Genomic DNA, 20,116 nt, shown 5'->3' on the forward strand with positions numbered 1-20,116 from the left:
TCCCCCTGCCCCTGTCCTGCCCCCCTCCCTGGGTGACCCAGGGCACTGCCAGGGCTGCACTGCCAGCGTGGCTGGGGCACCCCTGGGGTCCCCACAGGGACAGAAGGGAGAGGAGGTTTTGCCCAGGTAGAGCAGAACCCCCTGGAGGTGGCTGTGGCACCCCAGGGTGCGCAGGGCAGGGATGGATGGGTGTGCACCTTTCCTCAGCTGCTGCTGGTACACAAGAAGGTGACAGGGAGACTGGAAAGACCCCGGGGCTCTTTCTGTGCCACAAACGGTGATTTCCAAAGAATTTCGCTCTGATTCCCTCGGGGAACTCACAAAGACAAAGGGGCTGGTGGGTCCTTGAAGCAAAAAGGGCAAAGCAGCTGCTGAGCCCTGGGCTGGGCTGGCTCAAAGTGAGGGGGGCTGAGGAGGGTTTTGGGGAGCTCTGAGGGGTTGTGGGGGGCTCTGAGGGGGGCTGCTGGCCACGGGGGTCCCCAGGAGTCACACGTGTCCCTCTGACAGGAGTGTGACAAGGCACGGCTGCGGCTCACGCGTGATGCACCCCGAGGCAGCGAGAAAGGGAAGCACTAAAGGTTATTTTTATCCAGGCCTTTTCTCCGCTTCCCCTGCTGAGCCCGAAGCCAGGCTGGGGTGCTGGAGTGCCCCAGCTCCATCCATCCCACCCCCGAGCAGGGCTGGGAGCCCTGGGATATTCAGATATTGTGAACTTTGTGGCTGAGCCTTGTGGTTTGCAGTAAAGGGAGATATCTGCCGTGCCCACGGGCACTGATTGTGCCGCTGACCACTGTGGGCTCTTTGTGTTTCCTGTGCTGACTCCAGCCCTGCTGCACTCCCAGATAAGGTGCTGGGGCAGCTGGACAAAGGTCTCCTCTCCCTCTTCCACCTTAACCCTTGGCACGCCAAGGTGCTGTTGAGCAGGAGCCCAGGGGCTGGGGGGGAGCATCCAGGGGCCACCCGGTGTCCCCAAACAGCAGCTGGCAGTGACAGCTGGCCTGGCCAGGCTGTGTTTTTGGGACCTCAGAACATTCCATGCCCTCTTGACAGGTTTAGAGGGGGAAGTTGCTCAAACAATGCCAACATCCCAGAAAAGGGCAGCCCTGCTGGCCCCAGGGAGCGTGAACAGCGCAGGGAGCACTTGGGTGTCCTTTGCTTCCTTCCCCTTCCCTCACTCCCACGGCCCTGCGGGGCACAGCCTGTCCTCTCCTCGTCCCCACCAGGCTGTGTCAGCCCCAGCTGGGTTTTGTCACCTTCCTCACAGTCACAGGCCACAAACCCCCCACACCTTTTCCTCGGAATCGCTGGCGGGGGGGAGCAGCCAGGGCGGGACCGGAGCTGCTGGGCCTGGCCATCACCTCCTCCCCACCGCAGCTCCCACCGCCCCCATCCCAGCAGAATCCCAGCCCAGGGGGGATCAGGAGAGCAGCAGCTTTGGGAAAATCCCTTTTCCTGTGAAATAAAACAAAAGCCAGAGCTGAGGCTGATGCACCCTGGTGGGCACAGGGTACAAAAAGCAGAAGTGGCCGTGGGCACCAGCTGCAGTTTGGGGCTGACCACAGAGCCCAGCCCCAGCAGCTGGGGAGGCTTTGATCATCTGACAGGGTGAGCAACCCCTGTCCCAGCAGGGCCACGCCAGGGAACGAGGGCAGAAGTGGCTGAGGGGGGAGCTTGAACAATAAATTCTCTCTGCGAGAGCAAAGGTGAAGCAGGATGGCGAAAAAGGGCTGAAAATGGGGATTAGGAGAGAGCTGCTCCAAGGAAACCTCAGCCTTTTACCCACCTCTGGTGAGAAGTGGCTCAGGTTCTCCTGCCTCTGCTCCTCCCAGCGCCTGCCCTCTGGGGGGAAAAACAGATTTTTCTGGCCTGACAGGTCCCAAAATTATGCCTGGAGAGGAGGAGGAGGAGGGTTTGTCCTGCTGAGTGCAGTGATCCTCCCTGAGATCCCAGCAGGGTCTGTAAGGGGGAAAAAGTCTCCAAAAATGCTGGAAATGGAAAAGCAGAAGGCAGTGGTCTTGGAGGGGCCCCAAAATCTGGGCAGAGGGACCGCCAGCAACTGGGGGGCTGCTGGTTCAGGAGGAGGGAGGGTTCACAGTGAAGGACACCCTGCTCCCACTGCGAACCCCAAACCCTGCAGAAGGCTTGGCAGAGGCTCGGGGCCTGCCCCTGCACGCTGCGAGGCAGAGCTCTGCCCTGGCAGCCCTGGCCAAGCAGGTTCTCCCACTCCAAAGAGCCCTGGGCACCCCCTTGGAGCTGGGATTGCTCCGTGGGGGCAGCTGAGACCCCCCAAAATCCCATCGACTGATTGAGCACATCCTCCTGCAGCAGTCACCAGCTCTGTCCCCGTTTTTGGAGGGTTTTTCTGGGGTGCCCGTGCTGCCCCTGAGGGCTGCGGGTGCAGGGTGGTCCCAAGGGGCTGGGAATGCTCCCGATCCCCACCCTGCCCCTCTCCTGCCTGGAAAAGGAGATGGAGCCACACAGAGCTCCTCGGAGGGTCCCCAAATCCGCTTATCCCATCACAGGGAGCAGAGGGAAGCCCGGGATGGCTCCAGGGATGCTGCCCGCAGCCCCGCCCGGCTTTTGTCCTCATCCCTCAACAATCCCCCAGCGGGGACGCAGATGAAGGGTCCCGGGGAGGCGGCAGAAAGGAACCGAGGGGATTCTGAGCCAGAGGAGAGGCCAAAAGTCAATCCCGAGCTCCAGCAGCGGAGGAGAACCTCGTTCCCCTCTCCGCGTGGGACCCCGAGGCGGGGACGCCCGGCAGAGCCCCGGAACCGAGGGGAACTCCCCGGGCACGGCAGAGCCCTCCTCCGGCCCCGCCGGGATCTCGGCCCCTTTCTGCTGATGTCACTGCAGCCGCCTTGCCCGGGGGGGCAGGGATCGGCCCTCCCCGGATCCTCCCCTCCCGCCCGTCCCCTCCCCGGCCCGGCGGCAGCGGAGCCGGGAGCCGCGGCTGCCCCGGCAGGTGAGCGCTGTGCAGGTGAGTCCCGGGGGCAGCCGAGACCCCTGCGGCAACAGCCAGGGGAAAACTCCGCCTCGAGTTTAAAAACTCCCCAAAAAGCTGGCGGAAGGACGGGGAAGTTTGTGTGAGCTGAGACAGGAGGCTCTGCCGGTGCCCAGGATGCTGCCCGCGCCTGGGCACGGGGGGCAGAGGGGGACAGGAGGGGACAGAAGAGGGGGACAGGAGGGGGACAGAGCTCCCCGCGGGTGTTCCAAGCGGGAATGGCGCAGGGCTGGCCAGCGCATCAGGGAAAAATGCAGGGATGAGGCTGCCAGCGTTTCCATCCGTGCCTCGGCCGGCGGTGCGGGACGCTGCCGCGGGGATGCTGGGGCTGCTGGAGGATGCTGGTGCCGCCTGGGGAGGGGGTCCGGGGGTCCTGGCCAGGCTCAGGGCATGTAGGGACATAATGGGGACACATCCTGCGGGAGATCTCGGGGTGTTCCTGGGCGGGAACACTCCCTGGGCTGCGCTTGAGGTACCAAGGAATCCCACCTAGCTGGGGTCTTCTTTAACAAATTTGATTTTCAGCAGGACCCCAGGCGTGTGTGCCAGGCCTGGGGGGAGGGACTGCGCTGGAGAGGGGTGGGAGAAGCAGGGAAGTGGCTCCCGGCACCTTTGAATGGTGATGAACCGGCGAGTCCGGGCGTGCTCCGGCTGCCCGGGAGCCCGGCGCGGGCGGGGACGGGGCCGGGCTTGGCACGGGGGGGTTGTGTCCCCACCGCGGTGGGGACAGCAGTGCTGGCATGGCATGGGCATGGTGCTGGCACGGGGGGGTTTGTGTCCCCACCACAGAGGGGACAGAAATGCTGGCATGGTGCTGGCACGGGGGGGTTTGTGTCCCCACCACAGCAGGGGACAGCAGTGCTGGCATGGTGCTGGCATGGGGGGGTTTGTGTCCCCACCGCGGTGGGGACAGCAGTGCTGGCATGGCACGGGCATGGCCCTGGCACAGTGAGGACACAGCCACATCCCTGTGGGAGGGAGGGAGGGAGCGGGGACAGCAGCCCGGGGTGGCCGGGAGGCAGCGTCACCCCACTGAGCCCCTCTCATCCCACAGGGCCTGTCCATGGACGCCAGCAAGAAGGTGGATCTGAAGATCATCATCATCGGAGCTCTGGGGTGAGGAGCTGGCGAGGGAGGGCAGCCCCCTGGGTGTCCCCTGGGTGTCCCCTGGGTGTCCCCTGGGTGTCCCCTGGGTGTCCCCTGCCCACCCCGTCACCAGTGCCCCTTTCTCGTCACCAGCGTGGGCAAGACCTCTCTGCTGCACCAGTACGTGCACAAGACGTTCTACGAGGATTACCGCACCACGCTGGGCGCCAGCATCCTCACCAAGGTGCTCGCCGTGGACAGCACCCCCCTGAAGCTGCAGGTGAGCGGGGGCAGCTGGCACTGCCCGGGGCGCCCACCCTGATCCCGGGGCCGTGGGGGTCCCACCCGGGCCTGCTGTGCCCACCGGGGACATGAAATGCAGGGCTGGATGTGCAGAGCCCAAGTTTCAGAGCTGAATTTGAGAGCCTGATTTAAGAGCTGATTTTCAGAGCCCAGTTTTCAGCACTGCTTTTCAGAGCTGATTTTCAGGGGCATTTTTCAGAGCTGATTTTCAGAGCTGATTTTCAGAGTCCGATTTTCAGAGGGTGATTTTCAGGGCCGATCTTCAGAGCCAAATTTTCAGAGCCGATTTTGAAAACTCAATTTTCAGAGCCCAATTTTCTGAGCCTGTTTTTCATAGCCAGATTTCCAGAGCCCGATTTTCAGAGCTGATTTTCAGAGCCCGATTTTCAGAGCTGATTTTCAGCACCCGATTTTCAGCATCCATAAACTGCGCTGGAATCCCGCAGGAACTCTGGAGTCCCCAGAAGCTGCTCCTCAGGGCTGCAGCACCCACCCTGCTGGTGCCCTGTGCCCATCTGTGCCCTCCTCTGCCCTAGATCTGGGACACGGGGGGACAGGAGCGGTTCCGGTCCATGGTGTCCACCTTCTACAAAGGCTCCGACGGCTGCGTGCTGGCCTTCGACGTGACGGACAGGGAGTCCTTTGAGGCCCTGGACAACTGGAGGGATGATTTCCTGGAGAAGGTCATTCCCAGGGAACAGGATTTCCCCATGGTGGTGCTGGGGAACAAGATAGACCTCAGTGACCGGCAGGTAAGGGTGGAGGAGGGAGAGAGGAGTGAGCAGTGGTGGAGGAACCATCCCTGGAGGGATTTAGGAGTTGGTTTAGATGTGGCACTTGAGGACGTGCTTTAGTGCTCGGTTTAAGGGCTGGGCTTGATGATCTTAAAGGTCTTTTCCAACTTAAGCAATTCCATGATTGTGTGAGTGGGATGCTGTAAGGTCCAAAGGGCTTTTGAGGGCTGAGCCTTCACCTCAGGACCAGCCTGTTCCCTCTCCTCATGGAAACCAAGCTCCAGGCAAGGAGTTGCCACCACCCCCAGGAGGGGATAAACAACATCCTCCTGCTGCTCTTTGGGGCAGGGACTGTCCTCAGCAGAGGCAGCAGGAATGACAACCCCGGGCAGGGCCTGGGTGGGTGGGGAGGGTCCCCTGTCCCATCCCTGAGCTGTGGCTCCATCCTCCCGCCCCGCAGGTGCCCAGGGAAACAGCCTCGGCCTGGTGCAAGGAGAAGGACATCCCGTATTTCGAGGTCAGTGCCAAGAACAACATCAACGTGGCCGAGGCGTTCGAGACCCTGGCGAAGCAGGCGCTGAGCACGGTGAGCCCCGTCCAGCCCCGGGGGAGGATCCGGGGGGGAACCGGGCTCTGCCGGGGCTGGTCCGATGGATCCTCCCGCACGGAGCAGCTCCCGCTGCAGCGGAGAGCCCCAGGGATGGGGAACGCAGCGGTGTTTGTCCCTAAATCAGCAGGAGTTTGTCCCTAAATCAGCAGGAGTTTGTCCCTAAATCAGCAGGAGTTTGTCCCTAAATCAGCAGGAGTTTGACCCTAAATCAGCAGGAGTTTGTCCCTAAATCAGCAGGAGTTTGACCCTAAATCAGCAGGAGTTTGTCCCTAAATCAGCAGGAGTTTGTCCCTAAATCAGCAGGAGTTTGTCCCTAAATCAGCAGGAGTTTGACCCTAAATCAGCAGGAGTTTGACCCTAAATCAGCAGGAGTTTGTCCCTAAATCAGCAGGAGTTTGACCCTAAATCAGCAGGAGTTTGACCCTAAATCAGCAGGGATTGCTGCTTGCTGTTCCCGCAGGGATGGGGACGCGGCGTGTGGCACCCACAGCGCGCCAGCACTGTCCTCTAGCGGCCGTACCACGGCGACATTCGTGTCCCCAAGCCCTTCCTGGTGCCTTTCCCCTGGGTTTGGCTTTTAATCGCCAGCCGGGGCTGCAGCCCAGCGCTCAGGCTGGCTCTCGGCTGGGCTCACTCATCCTTTCCCTCCTCCGCTTTTTTTTTCCAGTACAAAGGGATTTTTGAGAGTTATTTAACCGACTCCATCAAGCTCACTCCCAACGACAAGCCCAAGCAGAGGTGCTGCTGAGCCCACGGTGCCCGGGCTGGAGCCCTGCCCAGAGGGCCTGGCAATGCCAGGGCACAGCGCGGCCACCGCCGGGCACACCGGGGCCGGCTGCCCGCTCACCCCGGGATCTGCCGCTCCCCGCGGCTCTGGAGCTGCTCTCCTGAGCCCCCCAATCACCCCGGTACCACGGTGGCCGTGTCCCCCTCGGATCTGCCGTGTGCCACCCCCGCAGTGCCGGGGATGCTCCCGATGCCTCTGCAGAGACCCCGACCCTGGCACCGCGGGTCACCTTCCCAGGGCACAGCCCCCACGGCTCCCGGGTGGGCACGAGGGGACAACTGGGGCTGGTGGCCTCGGCACAGGGCCCCTCTGGGACCAGCCACTGCCGAGACAACCATTCCGTGCCTCAGTTTCCCCTCCCGGGACCGGCCACTGCCGAGGCAACCATTCCATGCCTCAGTTTCCCCTCCTTTCACACATTTCCCCCATCAAACACCTCCCCCCTCCCGCCTTGCTGGGGAGGATTCTCAAAACAAGCACTTTGTCTGGGGTTCTATTTTTTTTTTAAAGAAATTAAATCTTTCAATTTTTATTTATATTTATGTGTCGCAAAACGCTCCCCGGGTCCTGCAGCAGGAAGGTGGGGTGGGGTGGGGGCTCCAGACTTTCCTCCCTGAGCCCGTTCAGCTTCTCAGGGCTCGGAGATGCATTTAGGGTCTGTGTTTTTTTGTTGTTTTTGTTTTTTTGGGTTTTTATTCACTACAAATTCAGGTTCAGGGGAGAGGGGAGGTGCGGGGCGGGTGTGCAGGGGTGGCGCGGGGGCCCGGCCGGGGCCGCAGTCGGCAGAGGGAGCCCGCAGGGAGCAGAGCTCGGCTCCCGCGTCCCTCCCGCACCCATCCCGGGCTCCTTCCCGCAGCCGCGGCTGCAGCGGCCCCCGGCAGGGCGGGTGGACCCAGAGAGACCCCGGGGAGGTCACCGGGGACCCCCTGCCCTCCCCCCAGACCCCCCCGCTGGCTGCAGGGGTCCCACAGAGCTGCCCGGAGGCACCACCCGGAGCTGCCCGTGGGGACAGCACCCATGGGTGGCGGTGGCGGGGCAGGGGCTGCCAGGTGAGCTCGGGAAGGTGAAACCGGAGCGAGGGCCGGGCGCGGGGAGCGCGGGGGCCGCGGGGCTGGGGCCGAGGAACGGAGAGTTCCCACCCTGGTCCTTACGCAATGCTCCGCCTGTTTATTTGGGCACCGGGCCGGGGAGAGGATTTGTCCCTTCCTATCGGCAGGAGACAGCCATTAACTATTTCCTCCCCACCTTCTGCACGCCCGGAGCCCGCCCGGAGCCCCCCTCGCCCGCAGCATCCCCCGGGCCCACCCTGGCACCCCCCGGGCGCTCTCCGTGCCAGGGGTGAGGTCGTTTCTCATCGCACCCTTCCCCAGCAGCTCCCAGCGCTGGCAGACAAATCCCCGGTGTGTTTTACCCCGCAAGCAGCAGCTGGGACCCCCAGGGCCGCGCAGCTCCCACGGGCGCTGTCAGTGGGGTGGGGGCTCCCGGGGCTGGGCGGCCTCCGGGACAAGCCCGGGGCTGCCGTGGGTGCTGCAGCAAGAGCCGGAGCCAGGTGGGAGCTGCAGCAGGTCCGCCCGCACCCCTGGGTGCTCCGGGCAGGGGCAGCAGGAGCGCCCAACGCGCCCCTCGAGCTGCAGGCACGGCTCTCACTCTCCCCTTGGGCAGGCCCTGAAGGGCCGGGCTCAAACCGAGCGGGGCCCCAGCGCTTTGTGCATCATCCCAGCCGCGGGAATTACGGCTTCGAAGGATGCTGCGGCCTCGGGAGCTGCCGGGATCTCCAGCGGCGTCACCGCCCTGTGGAAATCTGGGTGTGCGGCACCCGCTGGAGCCACCACAGCCCCGCAGCCTCCCTGATCCCTCCCGGGCTGGAGCCACCACAGCCCCGCAGCTTCCCCGCTCCCTCCATCCTTCCCTTTCTGGAGTCACCACAGCCCCGCAGCCTCCCTGCTCCCTCCATCCCTCCCTTTCTGGAGCCACCACAGCCCCGTAGCTTCCCTGATACCTCTGTCCCTCATGGATTGGAGCCACCACAGCCCCGCAGCCTCCCTGATCCCTCCATCCCTCCCTTTCTGGAGCCACCACAGCCCCGCAGCTTCCCCGCTCCCTCCATCCCTCCCGGGCTGGAGCCACCACAGCCCCGCAGCCTCCCTGCTCCCTCCGTCCCTCCCGGGCAGGGTGTCCCGCCGGCCCAGCAGCTTCCCCGCTCCCTCCGTCCTTCCCTTTCTGGAGCCACCACAGCCCCGCAGCCTCCCCGCTCCCTCCGTCCCTCCCGGGCAGGGTGTCCCGCGGCCCGGGGCAGCGGGGAGGCAGCGGAGCAGGCAGGGTGGCTCGGTGCCAGGCAGGATGCTGGCAGGGGCAGCCAGAGGTGCTAAGCTGGTAACGCTACCCCGCGGCCGAAACCCGATAAAGGACACGGGGAGGTTTGCGACACACGTGGGATTAACAAGGTCAGCTGGAGATTTTTCTCAGGGTGAAAATCAAAGGGGAAAAATATTTGCCTTGTGTGACTCAGTGAGTTCCTGGGCAGCCACCTGAGCTCCTGGGCTCACCCCGGCGGAGAGCTCGGCCTGTGGCCACTGCTGAGGAGCTAAACCTGAGCCCTCCTGCTCTCCTGGTTTAATAACCAGAGCCTTCCCAGCTGCTCTGCTGTCCCCTACAGCTTTTCATTCACCCATTGAAATGACAAAAATCGGTAAAATCCCGCCCTGACGCTGGTCACCAAACAGGGACTACCCCGAGCCTCCTGCGGAAGGTCTGCCCCTCAGTGTTTGAGGAATTAGCGCCCCCCACTCACCCGAAATCCCCAATTCCCAGTTGGCTTCAGTGTCCTGAGGGTCAGTCAGTCCCGAGAACCCTTCAGCTCCCCTCATCCCACGAGCTGGACCCAGCCTGTGCCCTGTGGTACCCGGCTGGTCCCAGGGCTTGGAGAGGGGAGATCCCCTCACAAACGCCCTGCAGAGAGCAGCTCCTCCTCTGCTCCTTCCTGAGGCACATCCCAGCAGTGCCCAGGATCACAGAATCCACAGTTCAGGCTGGAAAAACCCTCTGAGATCATCAAGCCCACCATGAAATCACGTCCCTGAACGCCCACCTACCCTAGCCTGTGGCACCTGGAGCTGGGTGGGATTAAATCCTTTTATGGAAACGTGAGAATTTCAGTAAAGGCACAGGAAAATGCCTCAAAAATCTGCAAAGATAATTAAAAAATAAACCAAACGCTGAGGTTTTCCTGTTTGGAAGCAGAAGCCCCATTAACCTGGAGCTGGGACTGAGTAAGGCAGTGGCTGCAGCCACTTCAAAGCCGACCTGATAAACGCCAGGGGTTCAAAGTTCCAGGTAACCTTTCAGAGGCGTCAGACGTGAAAAACAAAGCCAGGGCATCACGCAAAGCCTTATCTGTGCCCCGCGGTGCCACCGGGCCGCAGGGCAGTAAACACCTCCGGAGGTGTCACCACAGCGGTCACCTGCGCCACCAGGGCCACTCCCGGTCCCTGTCACCTGCTGGGGAGGGGCTCGGGGGGTGGCCTGGGCTGTGGCACACCGGGAGTTCTTTCCAAGAATGCTCCTGGTGCTGTGAATTACCTGAATGACCGCTGTCCCTCTCCTCAGTCCTTGTCCCACCCCAGTGAGGGGGTGACACTGACGGGGCTGGTGTGGCTGTCCCAAAGTGTGACTGTCCCCAAGTGTGACTGTCCCCCCAAATGTGACAGTCCCCAAAAGAGACAATCAGTCAGCCCAGGTTTGATGAGGGGGTGACACTGATGGGATTGGTGTGACTGTCCCCAAGTGTGACTGTCCCCAAGTGTGACTGTCCCCAAGTGTGACTGTCCCCAAAAGGGACAATCAGTCAGCCCAGGTTTGATGAGGGGGTGACACTGATGGGGTTGGTGTGACTGTCCTGCCCAGGTGTGACTGTCCCCAAGTGCGACTGTCCCCCCAAGGTGTGACTGTCCCCCCCCAAGGTGTGACTGTCCCCCCCAGGTGTGACTGTCCCCTCCAGGTGTGACTGTCCCCCCCAAGGTGTGACTGTCCCCTCCAGGTGTGACTGTCCCCCCCCAAGGTGTGACTGTCCCCCCCCCCAAGGTGTGACTGTCCCGCCCAGATGTGACTGTCCCCTCCAGGTGTGACTGTCCCCCCCCAGGTGTGACTGTCCCCAAAAGGGACACACCATCAGCCCAGCCTCCTGCTGCTGGTCCCTGCTGCCCGAGGAGTTGCTCAAACGTCCCAAATTGCCCAGATTTAGGTTTGAGACAGGCTGGGCTCTGTCCCGGAGGAATCAGCAGCTCCTCAGGGTGTGGACAGACACAAACAGTGATGAGCTGCAGCTCCACCGGTGCTGACCGAAGGGAAAATGTGAATTTGCCTCCTGTCACTGCCCTGCCTGAGCTCCCCCAGGCCTGCACAAGGCCATCAGTGATAAATCACACACAGAACAGAAATCTTCAGTGGTTCTGAAGTTGCTGAATGGAGTTTAAAGGTTAAATACTTCCAGTTGTGTTAGAAAGTTTGTTATTCTGGCCCATTTTGGTGGCACCAGCACCCCTGGGAATGGGGCTGGAGCAGAGCAGAACCAGGGCACAAACAGAGCCCCCCTCCAGCCCCGGGTGAGGCTCAGGGCGGTGAATCCCCCTCCCACCAGATTCCACCTGCACCCTGCACCCCTCTGGCCACAAATGCTTTATTTATCCTCAATGCCCTTTAACCACCGGCTCTTTAGGGCATTTCTGAGCTGCCTCCTGCCCTGGCGCCACAGCTGCAGCACCAGCACTCCCAAAACTCCCCAAAAAAGGCAAAGCAGGCAGCGCTTTCATCTAAAACCTGTCTGCTGAGGTCTGTGACCAGGGGCGACAGGACCTCCTCCTCCTCCTCCTCCTCCTCCTCCTCCTCCTCCAGGTCCTCACGTCCAACACCTGAGCTCCTGTGCAGGCCTTGACCTCGGAGCCCCGAACAATGAGGGTTTATTCCAGCGCTTATCTCCCTCCCATCGGAGCGTTTGGCCCTTAATGAGCTGCCCAAGGCCACATAGCAGCAGTGATGGGACCGCGCTCACTCTGCTGCCCTTGCTCCTGGGGGAAGCAAGGAGAAGCCACACGTTCTTCTCCATGCACCTTCCCACTTTTTCTCTTTTTTTTTTTGAGTGAAAATTCCTTTCTTTTCTTTTTTTTTTCTGATTTTTTTTCAGGTTGGGAAACCTCCCTTCACAAGAATTCAATGGTCTAAGGGGAAAAGCCTCCTTTGGGTTGACTCTGCTGGGTCAGAGCAGGCAGGGAGCAGTGAGGGCTGGGGGAGGCAGCGCCTGGAGCCAGCCCCCAGCCCGAATTCCAGGGGAATGGGATGCTCCACACGGCACCCCTTGGCCTGGAGGGCCCCCAAGGCTTCGGGGCTGCTCCAAGGGCAGGAATTTTTGGATGCCTGGGCTGCTCCCACCCAGCCCCAGGTGCTGCTGGTGTCCCCAGGCCTTGGGCAGACCTTGCTGAGCGCAGTTGGAGTTCCCCTGCAGAAGGCAGATATCTTACACCTATTTCACAAATAAGATAACAGCCCTTGCTCAAGGTGACCTGGGGCTGTCCAGACAGCACGGGCCAGCCCCAGGTGAGGACACAGCCCAGTGCCAGCTGCCCTCTGGGGGCTCTCAGGGCCTTTTTGGGGGTGACAATTCCTCTGGAGATCCCTGTGGTGCTCCAGACAGAAATCTGGGTGGACTCTGACCTCCAGAACTCTGCTCCCCAAGCCGGGTGGGGTGTCCTGCTTGTCTGTCTGTCCCTCCAGGAGCGTCTAAAACCCCTCAGCCAGGTGGGAGAGCAGAGCTCTGGGCTGGGTGGATTCCTGGGGCAGCTGGGGGACACCCCCAGTGCTGCAGGGCGCTCTGAGCAGCCGGCAGGGTGACACTGCCGGTGTCACCGCGGGGACCGCACAGAGCGCTGAGATTCATTCCCAGGGCTGGTTATCACCAATCCCTGCCCTCCCAGGAATGCAGGGCCCGGGCTGGATGCCACTGTCCCCTGGCAGAGCTGGCCTGGCACCTCGGTGGTGCCAGGGCTGGAGCCACAGCTGCCACCTGAAAGGGCCCCGCCGGCGCTGCCGCCCCCGCTGGGTGCCACCGGCTGGCACAGGGGGCAGGAACGAGGAACTCCGTGTCCCCGAGGGAGCAGCGGGGTTATTTACAGCCCCCAAATGAAGGCTGGAATGCAGGAAGGCTTCGGGAGCTGCCCCCGTGGGCGTCGGGGCCGTTCAGCCCTTGGGGCTGGGGAGAGGCTTTGGGGTTTTTCTGCTCGGGGCCCTTCCAGCCTGTCTCAGTGTCGTGGGTTCCTATAGTTTTAGTTTGAGTTAAAAGAGAAATCGTTTTTTGTGATTTTGTAACCTGTGCAGGTGTCACAGCCTGAGCAGCACTTCAGCCACGAGAAACAACCTCCCAGCACCTCCCAGCACCTCCCAGACCCTCCCAGCACCTCCCAGACCCTCGTGGAAGCCCCAGACTCCCTCCTCTGCAGTGTCTCCATCCCAAACCCTGCCTGTGCCTGCACAAGCCCCACTTCCTTGGCAAAACCACCCAGACACCAGGAGCAGCTCTGGCTGCAGGCCTGGGGATGGGAGAGGGAGGGGAGGATGGAGGGAGGAAGGCTCCAGGGAGGAAGGCTCCTGCAGGAGTCATCATCTCCCAGGAGCCCCAGGGCATGCGCTGCCTGCTGGCCCCAGCCTCGGGCTTCCACTGAGTTATTACCACTGAATTATTACCGCTGAATTATTGCCCCCGTTAAGTGCAATATCTGCTGAAATCAATCATCTGCAAACAAATCCGCACATTCCAGCGCATGGAATGCTGCTATCGGCCCGGGAGACAGCCAGCTCAGCAGCCTGAGCACCCCAGGATGACCTGGGGAGCCCCTGGGGTGTCCCTCCCTGTCCTGGAGCTCCCCGAGGCTTCCCAAACACTCACCCGTGCCTTGCTCACCATCCTGGATGCTCTGGTGGTGGCCACGTCTTCAGGCCACACGTGGGGAGTTTGGCTGGAGCAGAAAAGAGGCAGAATGAGTTGTTTTTATAATTACTGAAAATGGAATTTGACCAGGACTGTGCCTCCCACGCCAGAAATGCCCCAGGACCATCCGTGGCTGCACAGGGCTGGGTTCTTCACAGGGCAAGACCTCGTTTTATCCTGATCACACCCAGCAGGACTTTGGAATAGCAGCTCCTGCCACAGGCAGCAGGAAACAGGAGGGGATCCATCTGTGCAGGGGGGACACCGGGGCTGGGGAGGGACAGGGACAGCCTGGAGGTCTCGGGTAAGTTTGTAAAATTACTTCAGCCCTGGTTGAGAGCTTCATTGGGTTCAGCCAGTGGTGGGAGGACAGAAATCCAACCAGCTGGGCTCCAGCCCTGCCAGCTCGCCAGCCCCAGCCCCAGCAAGCACAGCACTGAGTGGTTTTGGGGTGATTTGTGTCCTGATGTGCCCAGAGAGCTCCTGCCTGTGCCAGGGGTCGGTGACATCCCCACGGAGCTGGCATCCCGCTGCTGATGGTGCCCAGGACCTGAGCACGGAGCAGGGCAGAGCATGAGCAGCACCAGCTGCTCGTGCTGCCCTCACGCCAGGAATTGGAATTTTACATTTTGTCTTTCTTCGGTGGAGCTTCACTAGGAAAAATGCCTTTTACCGATGGCAAAAGTCCCTTTAGGCATGAACATTCCAGCTAATTAACCCCGCACATTAGCCCTGGATGTTAATTAGCATCATCTCGGATGCTGTTCCCCCTCTTTCCGTGGTGCAGGATCCCTGTGGGTGCTGGAGCTCCGTGTTCCCGGGATTTGCCCTGGCTCAGGAGCCTCCGGGAACACTCGTGGGCTGCTCCTGCTGCCGTGCCACGGGGAGCGTCTCAGGCTGCCCTTAAAAAAAAAAATAAATAAAACAACAACCACTCGGAATGAGTTATTAATGATATTTACAGGATAACTGCTCGGCAATGATTACCTGTGTCGGTCAGATGGCGATGAATCAGCCCGGCACCCTCGGCAGGGTGTTCCTCGGACACGAAGATTGATTTGCGTACGATGAGCTTTCCTGGCAGGAGCTGCCGATGCCTCCAGCGTGCAGAGTACCAGGAATTTTCACTCTGGGAGCGAGCAAAGGCCGCGCCGCTGCCTTCTCCCCTCTCCTCACCCCGGCCGCGGGTTCCCTGCCCTTCTGGCTCTCTCCCCTCTCCCTTTTCCCGACGTTTTCCAGCACTCGGAGGTGGCGGCACATCCCGGGGGCAGCAGAGCCACCCTCTGAGCGTGCCAAGCTGGGGACAACGGGAACGCGAGAGATCAATTCCTCCTCAGCAGATAACCCCCTGCAGCCTCCTCCTGGGGGCCAATTCCCTTGGGGACACGTCCCTGTCCCATTCCTCCTCCCATTCCGTGCTGATGCCCCTGCCCATCCCATCCCTGCCCATCCTGGCTGGTACCTGGCTCCTGCACCCTCAGATCCCTCTGGGAGGAGAGCAGAGGAGCCTGGGGGAGAAAGGGAGGAGATCAGGAGACTGGAGAATTCCAGGAGCTTGGGGAGGAGAGGAGTCCAGGAGCCTGGAGAAGGGAGATCAGGAGCCTGGAGAAGAGAGATCAGGATCCTAGAGAGATCAGGAGCCTGGAGAAGAAAGAGTGGAGATCAGGAACCTGAAGAAGAGAGGAGTCCAGGAGCCTGGAGAAGGGAGATCAGGAGCCTGGAGAGGAGATCAGGAGCCTGGAGAATTCCAGGAGCTTGGGGAGAAGAGGAGTCCAGGAGCCTGGAGAAGAGAGATCAGGATCCTGGACACAAAGGGAGATCGGGATCCCGGCCCCAGCCTGGCACAGTGGTGCTGCCATGGGTAGGAGCATAGGTGCTCCCCTGCTCCCTGACCCGTCACAGGAGATTTTCCAGTGTCAAACGCTGCCTCTCCCCCAACCCTGGCAGCTCCCGCCCCGGGACACCGAGCAGCTCCTCCGCGGCGGCTCCCGGGCTGCAGCCCCGGGCCGGCCCCGCCCGGCCGCTCCCCGCTCATCGCTGTCCCGTGCCGGGGGCGTCACAAGAACCTGTCAAACCCTCTGCGGCCAGGTGTGTCCCCTGCCCGGGCACCGTGCCTGCCGGGCCGGAGACAGCGCAGCCCCGCGCATCCCCGGGGCGCTCCCGCCGCATCCCCGCGGAGCCCGCGCCCCTCCCCGGGGCAGACAGCGCGGCTTCCCCGCTCCTCTCATCCCTTTGAACCTGGAAATGAGAGACACTCTGCTTTCCGCTGCCGAGCCCCTCTCCCGGCCGGGGTCGGGCCGGGCACAAAGCGCCCCTTTGTCCATCCCGGGGCTCCGAGGCCGGGCAGGCGCTGCCCACCGCGGCCAACAAAAGCATCTCCCGCTGCCCCCGGCCCTGGCAGGGGCGGGAGGGGGCCGGGGTGGCGTCAATATGGGTTATTGTCACCCAGAGCACCGAGGGACCCGCAGAGCGGATCAAACGGCCCAGGCCGGAGAGGGAAGGGGTGGGGTCAGGGGGGACATCCAAAAAAGCTCTTCTCCCTCCTCAGATCTCCCCTTATCTCCCCGGGCTATCTCCTGGGCTCAGCCCGGGTGTACCTGCTCGCAATTACCTCCTCAAGCCAATCAGGCGCCGAGAACAGCCCTCGGTCCCCTTGGCTGAGGTGATTTATAAATGACTCACGGGCTGCTCCAGCGCAGAGCTCTGCAGCCTCCCCGGCAGCTCCTGCCACATCTGCACCCCTCGCACCACCGGCCCAGGCGCAGGTAACTCCAACAATCGGGCTCTTTGTCTGGGTGGGCGTGGGGGATTTACCCTGCGCTTGCACAGCCACTGGGTGTGAGGCGCGCTATTTGGACAACTGGCACTTCTTTTTTTTCTTTCTTTTTTTTCTTTTCTATTTTTCTTTTCTTCCTTTTCCCCCTCCCCTTCTCTTTTCCTCCCTCTTCTCGCCAAGGGGATTTACGGCGGCAGATTTACTCAGGAATTAGCAACACCAACCATCCAGCAGTTTGATTTATTATGAAGAGAGAGGCTGGAAGAGCCAAATATGTGAATTAATTATTGCTAGAATAAATCCTGCCACCTTATCACGCCTGGTTCCTGCTGAGGTGCGTGGAGGGATTTGCCTGATACAGGGCAGGCAGCACTGAAGAGAAACACTCAATTTCTGGAATCTTGTTATGATCAGGACTTTCTGTGCGTGGGACTGTGGAAAGCGGACCCTGCCCTGAGGATGCTGCAGCCCAATTTGGGTGTTGCCCATCCCGGATAGAGGGAAGGGATGTGGAGCCCGATGCCTGCAGGCAGTGGTTGGGAATCACTGGGAATCCAGCCCAGGACAGGGGATTGGGCTGTTCGGGGTGTCCTGGTGCTCACAGTCAGGTCAGGAGGGAATTTTCAAGCTGGGAATGAGGAGTGCTCCCAGGCTGAGACCTGTCACAGCGGGTGCAGGGTCTCCAGCTCCTCCCAGTCCCCTCTCAAGGGATGTTTAGGCCAAGTTTGGGCAGGCTCCTTCCTGCATAAGAGGAAATATCCTCTAGCCTTGATCCACGGGGGAAAGCCGCAGTTCCCGCAGCTGGGATGCTTTCTGCTCTGCCCTGATAAAAGCTGTCCACACCTTATTTGTAAGCAGGCTGAGACCTGGAGCTGGGGACCTGTCCTCCTCTCCCTCAGAGATAAGTGCCTGCAGTGACATAGTGACATTTGTCCTGGTCACGCAGCGTTTCTGCCCCAGATCAGAGATTCCCGGCACAGAAATCCCATCCCATCCTCCACCTCCGGGACAGCACAGACGGGGTGACCCCAGAGCTGTTTTTCCTCCTCGGAGAGTGGATCCAGAGGGGCGGGAGCGTGTGGAGCAGTGAGCTGTCAGCAGGCATCCCCCACCAGCGCTGCAGGAACGCTGCAAACTTTTTAATTCCTTCAGACTCGCGTTGCCCATCTGCTCCTCAAAGCTCTGTGTCAGAGACACGTGGAGAGCAGAGACTGTGGCACGGAGGGACAGCAAAGTCTCATTTCTCCTTCCTTTAAATCACTGCTGCCACCTCAGCTGCCTTTTCCAGGGGAAGGGGATGGATCAGCACAGCGGGGCTGAGCTGCTGTTGGGGACAGGCACTGCTCAGCAAGGTGCCAGCCCGGGGGGACAGCAGGGCAGGGACACTTCTGGAGGACCCTGACAGGGTGTGGGGACACCCCAAAGCACAGCCCGTGCCCCGTGCCTCGCCCCAGCCCGGCCCCTCCAGCAGAGCTGCGGCGCTGATGCGGCTCCGAGAGTCGGGGAAGAGGAAAGTCACATTGAGAGCCAGGGTGGGGTTGGGAACAAGTGGGTAAATCAAATAAATCCCAGGGAAAGTGGGTCCAACCTGGGCTTTGCTGCCCTGGTGTCAGCTCAGGGCAGATCCCCCGTGCCCACAGCAATTCCTCCCTCACAGCAAAGCGCAGGAGCCGAGCTGCTGGATATAAACATTTCATTTAATAAACACCCTGTGAGCCAAGCACTTTGGCTTGACCCTCAGCAGCTGGCAGATGCCTGCAGATTTTATTCTTCTGGTTACCAGGCACGGAGCTAGTTTGGTTAGAAACTCGTGTGAAGTGGTACATCAAACATTGGCACCGGCCCAGCACAAGAGCTGTGCCCGCTGCCTGCGCCGGGCTGGGTCACTCACAACGAGGGAAGGACCCTCTGCCCATGGAAATCACCTCTGTAACACTCCAAACCTCGGGCCTGAGCAGAAAGGAAGCACTTTTAACTTGATTTAACGCCTGCTGCTCCGTGGGGAAGGTGCAGGAGTGGGGGAATGGGAGGGCAGGTCCTGGGGGCGAGGGCAGCTCGGGGCAGTGGGACGGGAGGTGGGAACTGGAGGGAAGCAGAGATGTCTCCTCCCGGCCCTGCTCTGTGCCACGGAACCCCTTCCATGCCTGCCCAAGATCCATCAGAGCCGTCAGCACCTCCTCTCACCCCCTTCTCCCTCTGGCTTTTATTCCACCAGCCATCACCGTGGCTCCTTGTGGAAAACAGGCTGGAACAGCAAAGTTTTGACTGAACTTTATGGATTCTGGCATTTTGCCTTTTCTGAGGCATGGATGTTTTTTCATAACTGATTTATTTTATCTTCTGGTGTCTTCCCTTCTATTTCTAATGGGTAAAGGTTAAGAAAAGGTTAAACCCCAGGGACAAATGTGTGTGCCCAGTGCATGGCATCAGCCCCCTGAATACAACCCCTGCTTCCCTGCCCCTGCTTCTTCCTCCTTCCCAGATTACTGGGATCGATTTTTTTCCCCAAAATACCCACAGAAATGTGGGACTGTAGATGTGTCTTTATCACTGCCAGCTTTTCCTCCTGAACCAGTTCATTTGTAGGTGATTCCTGTGGCCATCCAGAGCCAAAGGTAAAACAAAACTCAGTCAACCAAATTTCAAGTGTGAAAAAGAAATTGTGCCCGAATGGCCCAGCTGAAGACCCTGGAGTCCCTTTGGGGTGAGTTCCTGGTGGGGTCCATCAGCTGGACTCAGTCCTGGGATGTTCCCAATGCCAGGAGGCTGCAGGGAGTGACCAGGAGTGCAGGGGTGGATCCGCCAGTGCCCCATGGCAGAGGTGAATTATACAACACCCCCTGAAACACCCGAGCTGAGCGAGTGACAGCAGGAACCTCCTTCTCCTGCTGCCCGGGTGCTCAGGAAGGCAGAGGGGAGGCTGAGGCAGGGTTCATGTCCAGGCTGCAGAGCCTGGCACTGCCACATCTGCCACTGGCTCATCTGGCACTGCCACATCTGGCACTGCCACATCGGTCACCTGCTGTGCCAGGCAGCCCCCAGGGAGGGCTGATGCCTTCCCCTGCTGGCCTGGCAGGAGCTGAGCCCTTTCCCCGCGTTGCCCCGGGGCTCCTGTGGCACCTGCAGCCGCAGCCGGGCGGACGCGGCGCTGACGGCGCCGGTCCAGGGGCAGGGGAGTCAAGACCTTGTGGTGGTGTTGCAACCAACCCCTTGCACCTGTGGCTGTGCTCTCCCGGCAGGTCTGGTCCGGGGGACAGGGGGGAGCTGCTTTTATGGCCCTTTCTTGGGCAATGAGGCCGGGAGGGTGTTTTGGATGGAGATTCACACGGGATTGGGAAGAGCTGGGACCTCTGAACCCAATCCCGAAGCAAACAGCAGGGAGGGCTGGGTGTGCCTTGCGCAAGGAGAAGGGGGATGGAGAGGGGCAGGCAAGGGAGGAAGCGTTATTGCAAGAGCACTGATTTTTAATCCCTAAAATTAAGAAGCAGCCGGTTGAATGGGACATTCATTCCTCGAATGTCCGTCCCCAGCCCTGGGATCACTTTGGGTGCTTGTATCACGCCTTAGGCAGGGATCAGATGGCTCTCCCACCAAATTTTGACTCATTCCTTGGACTGGAGCTCCCGTCCCGTGCCTACATCAGCGCAGGAAAGTGGCCTTGTGCCAATGGCTCCTATCAACACCAGCCAGGAACCTCAATGTGACTTTCCTCTTCCCAAGCACAGCTATCACCAGCACGGGGACGGCAGATAAGGGCTCAGTGAGTGTTTGCAGGGCGAACTCGGGGAGAAAAGGTCCGTGCCCGGCACCCACAGCCTGGTTTGGGGCTGGCAGGGCTGG

At 60.9% G+C, this 20,116-nt stretch overlaps 1 protein-coding gene across 3 annotated transcripts; it reads left to right on the top strand.

Annotated features, from left to right (window-relative positions):
* Window positions 1–2,883: 2,883 nt before the first annotated feature.
* On the top strand, window positions 2,884–7,007 carry RAB7B (RAB7B, member RAS oncogene family). Of its 3 annotated transcripts, none has more exons than XM_063418133.1 (6): window positions 2,884–2,980; window positions 4,059–4,120; window positions 4,244–4,370; window positions 4,930–5,145; window positions 5,588–5,713; window positions 6,405–7,005. In XM_063418133.1, the coding sequence occupies exons 2-6, from the start codon at window positions 4,068–4,070 to the stop codon at window positions 6,483–6,485; spliced, it is 603 nt and encodes a 200-aa protein (XP_063274203.1). In that variant the 5' UTR covers window positions 2,884–2,980; window positions 4,059–4,067; the 3' UTR covers window positions 6,486–7,005. The 3 variants fall into 3 exon arrangements, with proteins under 3 accessions (XP_063274203.1, XP_063274204.1, XP_063274202.1); XM_063418134.1 differs by having other exon boundaries at window positions 2,913–2,965; window positions 6,405–7,007; XM_063418132.1 differs by lacking the exon at window positions 2,884–2,980 and adding an exon at window positions 3,574–3,623 and having other exon boundaries at window positions 6,405–7,007.
* Window positions 7,008–20,116: the final 13,109 nt, after the last annotated feature.

The sequence above is a fragment of the Prinia subflava genome, chromosome 23, assembly GCF_021018805.1.
Source record: "Prinia subflava isolate CZ2003 ecotype Zambia chromosome 23, Cam_Psub_1.2, whole genome shotgun sequence".
NCBI classification, from domain to species: Eukaryota; Metazoa; Chordata; class Aves; order Passeriformes; family Cisticolidae; genus Prinia; species Prinia subflava.

What these genes read in the sequence shown, in the direction of transcription:
- RAB7B (XM_063418132.1), top strand. An exon ending in GCACCCCCCTGAAGCTGCAG is followed by an intron (nt 4,371 to 4,929) that starts GTGAGCGGGGGC and finishes CCTCTGCCCTAG; the next exon opens with ATCTGGGACACGGGGGGACA. An exon ending in CGAAGCAGGCGCTGAGCACG is followed by an intron (nt 5,714 to 6,404) that starts GTGAGCCCCGTC and finishes TTTTTTTTCCAG; the next exon opens with TACAAAGGGATTTTTGAGAG.